The 13830-nt window shown below is 35.4% G+C and overlaps 1 protein-coding gene across 3 annotated transcripts in view; it reads left to right on the top strand.

The window, feature by feature from the left end:
• Positions 1-13830, top strand: part of CTDSPL2 (CTD small phosphatase like 2) — a 125801-nt gene that overhangs the window by 80229 nt on the left and 31742 nt on the right. For 2 of the 3 annotated variants that reach the window (XM_037834101.1, XM_037834102.1), the window contains exons 3-4: positions 10386-10524; positions 12039-12188. In XM_037834101.1, the coding sequence (XP_037690029.1) occupies positions 10386-10524; positions 12039-12188 (289 nt within the window). The remainder of the gene's footprint in view (positions 1-10385; positions 10525-12038; positions 12189-13830) is intronic. The other variant, XM_037834103.1, reaches the window with a different exon arrangement.

Genomic DNA, 13830 nt, shown 5'->3' with positions numbered 1-13830 from the left:
GTCTTTGCTTCTACTTGGTTCTTTTTCATAATTTCCACTCTCTGATGGTGTTCTCTTTGTGTTCATCTGTCATTTCACTGGTTTCTTTTAGTTCTTTGTTATGTTTTCCTTTAACTCTTTGAGCATATTTAGGACCATTTTTTAAAAATGGAGGTCTCAAATCTGATCTTTTCATTGACAGTTTTTCAGGCTTTTGTATTTTTCTTCTTTGGGGCCATCACTTCCTGTTTCTTTATGTTTTGTAATCTTTTGTTGAAACCTGGATGTTGTGATATTTTAATGTGTTATCAGTAGAATTTAAACTCTGAGGAATCTCTTCCTTAAGCTTATATCCAGCTAGTGTTATGAAAGTGCTTCCCTTGAATGCCAGGATCTAAAAAGAAAAAGAAAAAAAAAATTTTAAGTAGGTAAAAAAGAAAACATTTTGTTAATTGGCTTGTGTCAGTGCTGTCCTTCAGGGCTTCTCCGTACAGTGAGTTTAGAGTAGTCAGGTTAAAGGACAAGGGGGGCTACCTGATCCTTCCTCAGCATGCATCTTGTTTTTTGGCCTGTGCCTATGGCTCTGAAAATTCCTGTTTATACAGCTACAAATGTCTCATCTTCCCTAAGAAACATTTCCTTTCCATCCTACTTCCTGCATTGTTTTTTTCCTACAGCCATCAGTTCCTTGCTCTGAGAGCTGCCTTCTACACACAGGGGACGTTCTGGGAAGGCAAGCTTGTGACACGTATCCTGGTTCACTCCCTCCTGCTGCCACAGGTCAGATTGTGTCAGACATATATACTCCCAGTATGTCCACAAGGATTATTCAGTTCCCTCCAGAACTGGGACTAAGGATGTGCACTTGGAGCATGGGCTGGCTCTGCAGTGAGCTGGTGAGGGGATTGGTGTGGAGCCAGGCTGTGTTCTACAAAAGCCTATTTTTTTAAGTAGGCTTTTTTCTTGATTTGGCACTTTCCTTGTTTCTGCAAGCCTTTCACTGTTTTCTGGAGCTTTGAGAAAGATATTTCTTACAGTTTTTGCTGTTTGTTCAAAGGTTCTGTGATGGGGTGGAGCTCCGAAGCTTTTCACTGCCATCTTGATTGGGGTAGGGCTTTCATCATAAAGTTTTTGTATTCATCTGTGTTATTGCATGTATCAGTAATGTATTCTTTTTTGTTTTATTTATCTTCAGAGTAGTATTCCACTGTATGAGGATACTAAAATTTGCTCATACCTATGAGCAAACCTATAGGTTGTTTTCTATTTTGGACTTTTGTGAATAAAGTTGCTGTGAATATTTGTATATGAACCTGTTGGGACATATACCTTATCTTGGGTAAGTAACTAAGATTATAATTGGTTGGGTCATCTGATAGGTGCTAGTTTTTGTTGTTGTTGTTGTTGTTTTTGGTAGCAGCTTAAGTGAGATATATATAACCATAAAATTCACCCATTTAAAGTTTACAACTCAGTAGTTTCTAGTACATTCACAAAAGTGTACCATAATTACAATTTTATAACAGTATCAGGCTTCATAAAGGCAACGCCCAAGATCGAGGTCTCAGCCTACTGAAACTGGTAGTCCCCAGTGCTTGCAAGAATATCATGAATTCCCCAGCTGGGGATGTTTAATATTTCCACATTTTCCCCCAGTCCCTCAAGGGGGCTTTGCAAATACTTTTTATTCTCTGCCCAGATTACTCTGTTTTTATTGGGGCTTCATGCAAACCTGTAAAAACCAACCAGATTTCATCCACTGGTCAAGATTCCATGTAATTATGGTATTTGAGTAAACTGACCATACAAGTTAAATTATATAGGGTGCTACGGAAAATATAAATTTTGCACGAAATAAACATCTCTTCCTTTGGTCCCCTACAGAAGCCAAAGTTTTAAAACATAGTTAATATCATCCTCTACCTTTTATTCTTATCTACCCCAATCTCAGCCAATTCCATTTCATTCATATTTCCAATCGAAGTCTGATCTCCTTTTCAGTCTCTTTAACAGTGGATTCATGGGACAGTGCTGGCACTCACAGCTGCCGATCTCTGCCTCCAAGTCCCTGGTGCCAGGCAGATACCCAAAGCTCCAGGGACCGACCTGGTCACATACAAACAGCTCAGCATCTCAAAATTTAGAAATAACCGTTATAGCTCATGATTAGATGTGACTGCTGTAAGAGCTTACAATCTAGGAATCTTTATTCGCCTTCCCCTGGTAACCCATGCTCCCAGATTCAGTTCTCATTATTACTAGTCCATATTAGTGAGGCATTATAAAGTTTGTCTTTTCATCTCTGTCTTATTTCACTCAACCTACTGTCCTTAAGGGCCATTCACCTAGTTGCATACCTCACAACTTCATTCCTTCTTGCTGCTCCCTCATGTAAAAACATTTGTGTATTTGTACATTTAACCACACTAATTGACCACTCTAGGTTTCACTACGTTATACAGTCCCAGTCTTTATTTTCTGTCTTTCCTTCTGGTGTCATACATACCCCCGACCTGTCTCTTCCAACCATATTCACAGTCATCTTTTTTCAGTGTACTTACAGTATTGTGCTACTATCACACAGTATTGTGCTATCCATTTCTGGACCTATACAGTCAGTCCTCTAGAACATTCTATACTCCTTCAACATCAAATGCCCGATCTCTACCCCCTGTTTCCTGGTATCTTCATTTCTACACTCATTCTCCAGACCTCTCTCTCTTCTTCCTATCTGTCTCTAGTACTCCCTTTAGTATTTCTTGTAGAGGATGTCTCCTGTTCACCAACTCTGAGCATCTGTTTATCTGTAAATATTTTAAATTCTCCCTCATTTTTGAAGGACAGTTTTGCCAGATATAAGATTTCTTGGTTGCCAGTTTTTCTCTTTCAGTATCTTGAATATATGTACCACTGCCTTCTTGTCGTCTTGGTTTCTTCTGAGAAATCCACACATAGTCTTATTGAACTTCCCTTGTATTTGATGGATTGCTTTTCTCTTGCTGCTTTCAGAATTCTCTTTGTCTTTGGCATTTGACAATCTGATTAGTGTCTTGGAGTAGGTCTATTTGGATCAATTCTCTTTGGGGTATGCTGTGCTTCTTGGACCTGTAATTTTGTATCTTTCATAAAAGTTGGGAAATTTTCATTAATATATCTATTATTCTTTCTGTCTCTTTTCCCTCTCTTCTCCTTCTGGGACACCTATAACATATATTCATGCACTTCATGTTGTCATTCAGTTCCCTGAGCCCCTGATCTTATTTTTCCATTCTTTTCCCAATCTGTTCTTTTGTGTGTAGGATTTCAGATGTCCTGTCCTCTAGCTCACTGATCTTCTGCCTCTCTCAAGTCTGCTGTTGTATGTCTCTATTGTGTTTTTCATTTCTGGTATTGTGCTTTTAATTCCCATAAGTTATACCATTTGTTTTTTTCAAACTTACAAATTCTTTCTTATGATCACCCAGTGTCTTCTTTATATCATTCTCTTTTGTCACATTTTCTTTCAACTCATTGATTTGATTAGATGATTTGTTTGAACATCTGTAATTAGTTGTTTCAACTCCTGAATCTCAGTTGCAATGTGAGTTTCTTCCTTTGGGCTATATCTTCCTGTTCCCTGATGTAGCTCTTGATTGTTTGCTGTCTAGGCATCTGATTTTCTTGATTGGTTTATTCTGGAGGTTGTTTTCTCTCTTTTGCCTAAGGTTTTCTTTTTGTTGTCCTTGATCTCTTTCTTTCTTTGTTTCTCTCCCTGGTGAGTTGTCAGATTGACTCTGCCCTCCTGTTCTCCCACCAAAATCAATCCATCACCATGGCCTGCCACAGGGATGGGAGGTAGGCAAGTTCACTGTGTGTGGTAATACAAGTCTGCTGGCTTCCAGTTTTGCTCTATTTTCCACCAGCTGGCAAGACCTGGGTTTGTTTTAGAGCCCTGCTTTAACAGTTGGGTCTTCTCTATTTCTCACCCCAAACAGGGCCAGCTTTCTGTACAGGGCATGTAGACCAGCTCCTGTGCTCTTAAGAAAGAGTCTGAAGCATCTTTTAAACAGTATTTTAATTCCCTTGCACCTTCTGGACTGTCCAGCAGATGGCACTGTTGGGTAACTTAATCATCCTCAGAAGCTGTTTTGCCCTCAAGCACAGGCTGTGTCTACCCATGTGAGCTGAAATTGTGGGATTCCTATGCCCTCACTTTGCCAGCCAAAATCTGGCTCAATGTGTGGCTCCACCTGTGGCAAAGAACTCTGTCCAGCTGTCTCCAAGGCAAGGAAACAGGGTGCCAGCTGCTACTTCCTTCAAGTGTGGGGGAAGGGCTTTCACACCCTGGTCTAGAAACGTGTCTCTGTCCACGTTTTCTCAGTCTCTTTGTTTCTCACTGATCTGGGCCTTGAAATGTTCTTGAGCCCTGTCCACCGGGTCTTTGAACAGTGAAAGTATCTTTCACTGCTGTGAGAGATTTTAAAATCTATGTCTCTGGTGTGAAGGGTCCCATCTGTTGATTCTGTGCCTCTGAGACTGAGTGAGGGGCAAGGGAGAGGACCAGCTGTTCTGGGACGGAAGATTCCTACCTGATATTTCTTCTCTTTCTTTAATTCTGCATTTGCAGGGTCTTTCTCCAGTCTATATCCTCCTCCAGAATTTGAAACAATTCATAATTGTCCTTTTTTTCATTGAATCTCTGGAGAGAAGTTTTCAGTAGCTGTTTACATCACTTTGTTGATGTCACTTCTTCATTGTGGTTTTAATTTGCATTTCCTTGGTGATCAGTGAGGTCAGGTGTGGATCTTTTTTTATTATTAAAAAATTAATTTTTAAAGTTTTTAATTAATAAACTTAATTTTTCTTGTAACATATATACAGCATAAAATTTCCATTTTATCATGTTGTTATACAATTCATTCATTCCTCTTAATTACATTCACAGTGTTGTGTTACCCTCACCACTATCCATTACCAAAACCTTTCTATCACCCCAAGCAGAAACTGTCCCAATTAAACTATCAACTCCTCATTCCTTGTCCCTTCACTGGCCCCTGGTAACCTATATTCTAGTTTCTGACTCTATGAATTTGCTTTCTAATTATTTCATAACAGTGAGATCATGCAGTATTTGTACTTTTATCTCTGGCTTATTTCACTCAACATGATGTCTTCTAGTTTATCCAGTAGAATAATAATATTACATTGTATGCATATACCACATTTATTTATTTATCCATTCATCAGTTGATGGACACTTGGGTTGCTTCCACTTTTTCACTATTGTAAATAATAGGGTGCTAAGAACATTCCTATGCAAATAACATGTTTGAGTTCCTTATTTCAGTTCTTTTACATATATATGTAGAATCTGGATTGCCAGGTTATATGGTAATTCTGTAACTTTAAGAGGAATCACCAAACTATTTTCTACAGTGGCCACATCATTTTCCATTCCTATCAAAAATGCACAAGGGTTCCTATTCCTCCACACCCTTGCCAACACTTTATTTTCCTTTTTTAAAAAATAATAGCTATTCTAGTAGGTGTGAAATAGTATCTTGTGTTTTTTTAAGCAATTTTATTGGTATATATTCACACACCACGTAATCTATTCAGAATATACAATCAGTGGCTCACAGTATCATCATATAGTTGTGCATTCATCATCATTGTGGCCTTGATTTGTATTTCCCTAATGGCTAATGATGTTGAGCATCTTTTTACATGCTTTTTCACCATTTGTATATCTTTGGAGAAATGTCTTTTCAGATCCTTGGCCTCTTTTTTTAATTGGTTGTTTGTCTTTTTTTGTTTGTAGAATTGTAGGAGTTCTTTATATATTATGGATAATTAACCCTTATTAGATATGTATCTGTGTTCACTTTCTTGATGATGCCCTTTGGTGAACATATGTTTTTAATTTTGATGATGCCTTGTTTATTTTTTCTTTTGTTCCTTGTCCTTTCAATGCAGTCTAACAATCCATTGCCTTGTATAAGGTCCTAAACATATTTCCCTATGTTTTCTTCTAGGGCTTTTATAATTTTATTTCTAATAGTAAGTCTGATATATTTTGAGTTAATTTTGTAGATGGTGTCAAGTAGGGGTCCACTTTCATTTTATTTTCCATGTGAATATTGTTTGCCTAGCACCGTTTGTTGAATAGTTTGTTCTTTTCCCTCCAAATGTACTGTCAAATCAGTTGGCCATAGATGTGAGAGTTTATTTCAAAACTCTCAATTTGATTCCATTGGTCTGCTTGCCTATTCTTGTGCCAGTACCACACAGTTTTCATTACTGTAGCTTTTAATAGGTTTGAAATCATTCTTCTTTTTCAAGATGGTTTTGGCTGTTTGATGTTCCTTACTGTTCCATAAAAATTTGATGATTGGCTTTTCCAATTCTGCAAAGAATGCTCTTGGAAATTTGATTGGGATTGCGTTGAATCTGTAAATCACTTTTGGTACAATTGCCGTTTTTACAGTACTTAGTCTTCCACTCCGTGGACACTGAGTAGCTTTGCGTTTATTTAGGTCTTCTTTAATTTCTTTCAGCAGCGTTTTATAGTTTTCAATGTATAAGCTCTTTATGTCCTTGGTTATATTTATTCCAAGACATTTGTTTCTTCTAGTTGCTATTGTTAATGGAATTCTTTTCTTGGTTTCTTTTTTTGGTTTGTTTATTATTAGAATATAGAAATACCACCGAGTTTTGTGTGTTGATCTTGTACCCTGCCACTTTGCTGAATTCATTTATAAATTCTTTGGGGTTTTCTATATTTGGGATCATGCCCTCTATGAATAGTGCATCATTTTCAATTGGGATGCCTTTTATTTCTTTTGTTTCTTTTCCCCTTTCCCCTTCTTTTTCTTCCCCTTCCCCTTCCCCAGTTGCTCTGGCTAGAACTTACAGTACAGTGTTGGATAGCAGTAGAGAAGCTGTGCATCATGTTGAGGAGGTTTCTTTCTGTTCCTAATTTTCTGGGTGTTTTTATGAGGATGTGTTACTGGCTTTTGATGATCATGTGGGTTTTCTTCTTCAGTGTAGCAGTGTGATAAATTAAATTGATTTTGTTATTTGAACCACCCTTTCATGCATGAGTAAATGTAAAGTAACAAATATACATGCACATAATATAATTTTTTAAACAGTATTGGCTGAAGCAAAAATAAATGTTTGGGTTTATAGAATATATAGGAGTAAAGTTTTATAGAAATAGTAAACAAAGAGTGGAAACAAATGGAATTACTATAGTTTTAAGGTTGTTACAGTGTATTTGAAGCTAGGTTGTAATAAAAATACGTACTGTAATCTCTAGAGTAGCAGTTCTCAAAGTGCTTCTGAGGAATCCTTACAGGACCTTCTCACCTTCTCAGGGGATTTGCATAATACAAAGTACTTTCCTAACAATAGTAAGATGTTATCTGCCTTTTTCCATTTTCATTCTTTCATGAGTATAGTTTACGTAAGCTGCATTATGTGTGATGATGTCATCACTCTGAGGGCTAATGAATGTGTGCTTGTGCATTCCGGCATTTTCTTAAATTTCCTAAAATAATAGATTTGCAGAAATTGACTCAGGTTGTTCTCAGTACTTCTGCTGGGCTCCATACCAGCTACTTCAACAGCTGTACCTGCTGTTATCTGTATAATATTCTTAAGATTCAATAAATAATTATTTGGAAATCTCAAAGTTTTTTTAATTTATATGGAAAAACAATAAGTACTCTTGTTTTGTTTTGCTATAATATATCATATTTTTCAACAAATTTCCTAAATTTTTAGCTAACAGTTGTTTTAGAATTTAATATTTTAAAACAAAAGAAAATTTGTAACTTTTTTAGTAATCAGGAGTGGATTATTGGATTTAAAAAGGCATTTTTAAGCCATAACTGTATGGCTGAAAAAGATGAAACCAATATCAGATTTCTGACTTACAAAAGGGAAAAGCTACTCCAAAGAAACTGGATTAAACTGTAAAAAAAACAAACACCCCCACCCCCCCCCAAAAAAAAACCAACAAGAAAAAAAGAAGATATGATGAAAACTGCATTTAGGTTTTGTTGGCTTTTTCATGCCCTGTATATGGGAGTTCAGAGAGATTTAATTATGCCATCTCCACCACCTTTTCAGAATTTTGTCCTTAAAATTATATCTTAGAGACAACTTAGATAAATACAAATTCCAGAGAAGACACTGTAGGATTATTAAATGTAATAAAATAACCTGATATTAAAGTAGAAATCTTGTTTCTCCTAGTTCTTTTAAAAATCATACCATGTCCATAAATGTCCCCAGTTATTAATTGAATGTTTAAGACTAGTTTTCAGAATTAGATCATGATCAGAAATTTAAATGCGTCATTCTAAGGAATAGGATTTTATTGTCAATGACTATATAATTTAAACTTTGATCTTAATGGCTTCCTCTTCCTTTTTAGAGATGCAAGTTGAAATACTTAAATGGGTTCTCAGTTGACCACAGTACTGTCTGTTCTGCTACAGTATGTGTGGCCTTTACAATATCAGTTAGCATATACACCATTAGTAAACAGGAGAATAGTATTAGTATAACAGGGATGGTGTGTTGATTTATACATCATTTTTTCCTAAACTAGGATCCTGAATAATGGTAGTTGAATTTTATACTTCACCAAGAAAGTAAAAAGCTCTCATTTCAGCTGCTGCATAGACAAAAGCCCTTTCAACCTTTTCTTTTTAAAACATTAAAAATGATAACCTGCACTGGGGGCTCCCTCCCCATACAGGTGCACCCTAGCCTAGCAGGGTCTCTTGGCATGTGGTAGTTTGCAATTTCTTCTGTGTCCATCTTACAGCAACCCATACTGGCTTAAAGCTCTACTTCTCAGCTCCCATAAGCCCACATTTGTTGTACTTCATTTTTTAAAATGCCTTTTATTATGCCCTGAAGTAGCTTTCATCTACTCTTTGTTGCCTAACGAGGGTGTCCAAGTTATCTCTGGCGGTCCCAGTCATTGTTTTTGTTAGTGCTATGGTTATAAAATTACAGGGACATTAGTGATCTGTCCTGACCTGTTCCCTACCTATATTTTCCATAAGCTTTTTTGTTTTTAGTGTTGCAGAATGCAAGATTTTCAGGAATATATACATATATATTAACAGCAGCTGTACTAAGAGACTTCTTCAAAGAGAGGCTGGAGCTATGAGTATAGTTGAGACTTTGCTACATTATGTCTGTTCTTGTATCCCTATATTTTCTGGCATTGGAGATCCCGTGATTGAGATACAAGGCATCCTGTTCATTTTTTTTAATGCAAGGATATGATAAACAGTAAAAATTTAAAGAATTTTGCTGAATTAGATCACTGAGGTGTTGATACTTTATGGTATAATGCCATATTGTTTTGATGCAAATAATAAATTAGGGGAACTGCTATGGAAGTAAAGTTCTATGTTGAATGGTATTGGTAGTAACATCTTTTTTTCAAATTTGATCCAAATAGGAAATTGTCATTTTGACCATTTACAGTACTAAGGTTTGTTTTAGAAATAACAACATTCTTCAACCTTGATACAATTCATGGTAGTATGTTATATTAGTTTCTATGGGTAAAAACATAGAATACAAAGTAGAGAAGTGATTCTTGTTGAATAAGAATGCTTATTTTATATACAAAATTTACATAGATTTTTAAATCTAATATAATCCTTACCAAAAGATTTCAGGTAGTCTCACTGAAACAGCAAAGAATTACAGGTCAATATACATTAATGTAGATAATCACTCATGTTAGAGGACTCAAGAAAAATTTCACAAACAAGAAAAGTCATTGTACAAATGGAGAAAAACAAATAGTGGGATACACTATTTTAGTAATACTGCAGGGCTAGGATAAACTGCTCATGTGGACTTGCCCCGAATAAGGCAGGGAGTAGATTCCCTAGTGTTAATTTGGGCATTTAAAGTATCAAGTTTGGCAGTGAGCGGGGTGTGGCAATGTCAGGCCCTATTTTATGTCAGGTTTGGTAATCTGTGATATGCCAGCAAGGGTTTTTTTCCTGTACAGAGTGCTGAAAAAAACAAACTCAGTTCTTTAGGGCAATTCTAAGAATAAGGAGAAATTGCTGAAAATTCAGGGTGTAGTGTATTATCCTGTATTTTGATAGCACGTAAAATGTAATGGACTCTGGGGAAAGGATATGAATGATGGGGATGCTGTAAGTATATTTGTGTATTGTAATTTGCTTTAGTATATACTCTCACAACACTGTCACAATTTTCCTATTTCGCTACTGTTGTTGGGCATTAATTATATTTTGTTTCTCCTGGATATTAAAAGCAGAAGAAAATATATTACACCATATTTTATTATTTTAAAAGTATAACTTCTAAGGCAAAATGACCATGCTCAGTGATTTATTTTTTTTCCCTCTTATATTAAGGAAGAGAGAGAAAATCCTTCGAAGCGGAGTAGAATTGAACGTGATATAGATAATAATTTGATTACATCAACACCAAGAACAGGAGAAAAGCCTAACAAACAGATATCTCGAGTAAGACGGAAAAGTCAAGTAAATGGAGGTTTGTTGATATTTACATATTGTTTTATTTAGTGTGAGCAGAGATCTCACCTGATATGTTTCTTTTTTTAAAAAAAATCCGCTTTGGTTCTGTAAAATGATAAGGACAGAGCAACTAGTTCTATTCTATTTATCATGAAAATGTATGTATGTAGCAACATTTTTGACCTCTGATAAGCTAATTTCTTAAAGCAACAATAATTGTAACCTAATGTAATGGAAAGGAGTACACAGAATTTGTTTCTGGATCATCGAATTTAAGAGTCAGAGGGGACTTGTATTATTCAGGTCAGTGGTTCTAAACTGGGGGTGATTTTTGTCCCCCAGAGGACATTTGTCAATGTCTGAAGACCTTTTTTGGTTGTCACAACTGGAGTGGTGGTGGTTGCTACTGGCATCTAGCAGGTAGAGGCCAAGGATGTGCTGAATATCCTACAAATGCACAAGACAGCACCCCACAACAAAGAATTAACTGGTCCAAATGTCAGTAGAGTGGTTGTTAATAACCCTATTCAAGGGCAATACTTTATTATATAGTTGAGAAGCTCCTCCAAGTCAGAAATAAAGAGAAAAACATTATAAACAGGACAAGCAGAGAAAGCCATAAAAAACAAGAGCATGAAGTGCTGCCTTTTACCTAATGCTCTTAAATACAACAGCAACAGCAACCTCTCCACTGCCCCACATGCCCTGATGTATTGTTAGAAGTGACCATTTGGCAGAGAAAGGAGCCTGAGACAGGGCATGAGGGAGATAAGAGTGAAAGAAACAAGTTAAAAGAGTTAAAGGAGAGAAGGAAAGAAATGTGGTGGACACCAGTAAAGGTGTGGAGAGTCAAAGATGATTAATCAAAACATTTATATAGTTTTATTTTTTTATTTTCTATTTCCCTTCTATGAAAAAAAATTATTTACAAGAAACTTAAAACAGTTATTCTTCCTTACCAGTTTGAAATGGTGCCTTAATAACCATAAGTAATTTTTTGTTACTGCATACCTGGTCTTCTGCTTTAATAGAGCTATGTTGTCTCTGTTTATTTAGTCGTTATTCATTAGAAATACATGAGAAGGGAAGGGTTTACAAAGTAAGCAGCATCCCAAAATGTAAATAAACAAAAACAGAATCTTGTACTTGTGCTTCAGATTTTGGTAACTTGTTTGCTTTTCCTACAGATAATTCTCTTGATTTTCTCTTAAACTGTGTTGATTTGAAGCCTTTCAGAGATTCTCTACATGTCTATATAATTACAAAGTAGATGTAAATCTACTTTGAAAAAACTCAATAAAACTTCTGCATTTATAAAACATTGTAAATACACTTAACCTTATAAAGATCATTTGTCTTACAAGTGATTTACCTCAGGATTTCTTTATAAGCTCTCTTGAATATTAATCTTAATTTACATGAAGTATTTTGAAGGGAAAAAAGTTATTTTTAAAATGCATGATATAGAACATGTTTATGAAAGTCAGTGTTTTCTGGATTGCAACTTTTTTCCTTCTGTTTCTTTCTTAGAAGCTGGTAGTTTTGAGATGACAAATCAACATGTAAAACAAAATGGAAAATTAGAAGATAATCCTTCCTCTGGCAGTCCTCCAAGGACTACATTGTTGGGGACCATATTTTCTCCTGTGTTCAACTTTTTTTCACCAGCAAATAAAAATGGTAAGTATAAACCATTAACCATCATTTAGCTTTAAAAAATTTATAGTTTTTCTAGTTGTTTTAAAGATATTTTTTCATTATACTGGCTTACTTTGTCAGTATCTTGTGTTTATTTTTTTACTCTTTTATTGTTCACTCTCAATAAAAATACACATCTCCTAAAAGGCATTTCTTTTTTTGTGACGGAAATAAAGATAAGTTATGTTTAATTCTGTTGTAGCAAACTCTGGTTTCATTATCTGAAAAGCTACATGATAAACTTTGGGCTCAAAGTTTTATCTTTTTTTTTTTTTGTCTTTTGTATTTTTATCTTTTCTACGTTGGGATGACTTCTGTAATCCTTAGAGAAAATCCAGAAACATTTTCAATATTCTACATTAATATAATGGGATTTGTTAAATATTTTTAAGCAGGCTGAAACTGGATGATATTTTTGTAACACATTAATTTTATCATATGTCCTCCCTCCCCCCCCCCAGGGATCTTCAATTAAGATAAACAAATGAATTGGCTTTTTTCCCCTACATATTTTTCTAGTGGCTTAGCCATTGTCCTGCCTTTTTTGACTGTGTATACCTAATTTCATGCATGATAATTTTAGTTTGTAGTTTAAACTATTTGAGGGCAAAAGTTTGTCTTTATTTCTGCATCTACCATGGTGTTTGATATAGTATTGGGTATATAGAAGATAGTCATTAAATGCTTCTTGCCTAATTATTTAAATTCTAATCTTATGTTTCTGGATAATAGTACAATTTTTAAAAGTCTGAATGGTATGTATAATCAAGATGTCCTGGGGAAGAAAATAATACACATTAGAACATTGAAGGACTGTGAAAGCCTATAGTAGAAATAAAACAAAACAAGCCAAAACCTCCTTTAACTTCAATTCAGTATTTCCTAGACATGTTGACCACAGAACTTTTTCCTATAGAACATCTATTAACATTCTGTAGAACTGTTGTCCCACAGAACGTATTTGGAAATGGTGGTGTTATGGAAAGAGAACGGGCTTTGTAGTTAAATAAACTTGTTTTAAAATTCTAGTTCTTCAATCTTTAACCATGTTACCTTGGACCACTTTAAATTCTTGTGCTACTTAATACATAAAATGGGATAATTATACTTAAATATTAGGGATGCTGTGAAGATTTTATTTCATTCAACAAATATTTATTGAGTGTCTCTAGTTTTCCAGTCAACGTGCTAGGCCCTAAGATTCAAAGATGATTTTTAACACATGGTCCCTGTCCTAAATGAGTTTACATTCTCCAAGAGGGAGGAAGATAGGTAAATAAATAAATACAATGAATTTGTGTAGGTGCAATGAAAGAGTTATGGAACAATGGGAATTCATAGAATGCAGTGGTCATTTCTTCTGGGTAGTGGGGGTGGCAGCCCACAAAACACTTTATAGAAAAGCTGAATCTTGCAAGGTGAGTAGATGTTTACAGGTAAGGAAGGGCATTCCAGGTAGGAGGAGTAGCCCACAACAGGAAACAACATTATATATTAGAGAAATTGCAATTAGTTTGTCACTGGTGAAGTCTGGATTTAAGGAGGGCATGGCAAAGTATAAAGTAGGAGAGTGGTTATGAAGAAGTGAGATTATAGAGCTAATAGATAAGATGTTTGAACTTTT

Source organism: Choloepus didactylus, chromosome 4, assembly GCF_015220235.1.
Source record: "Choloepus didactylus isolate mChoDid1 chromosome 4, mChoDid1.pri, whole genome shotgun sequence".
NCBI classification, from domain to species: Eukaryota; Metazoa; Chordata; class Mammalia; order Pilosa; family Megalonychidae; genus Choloepus; species Choloepus didactylus.
This window is presented reverse-complemented; position numbering and strand designations above follow the sequence as displayed.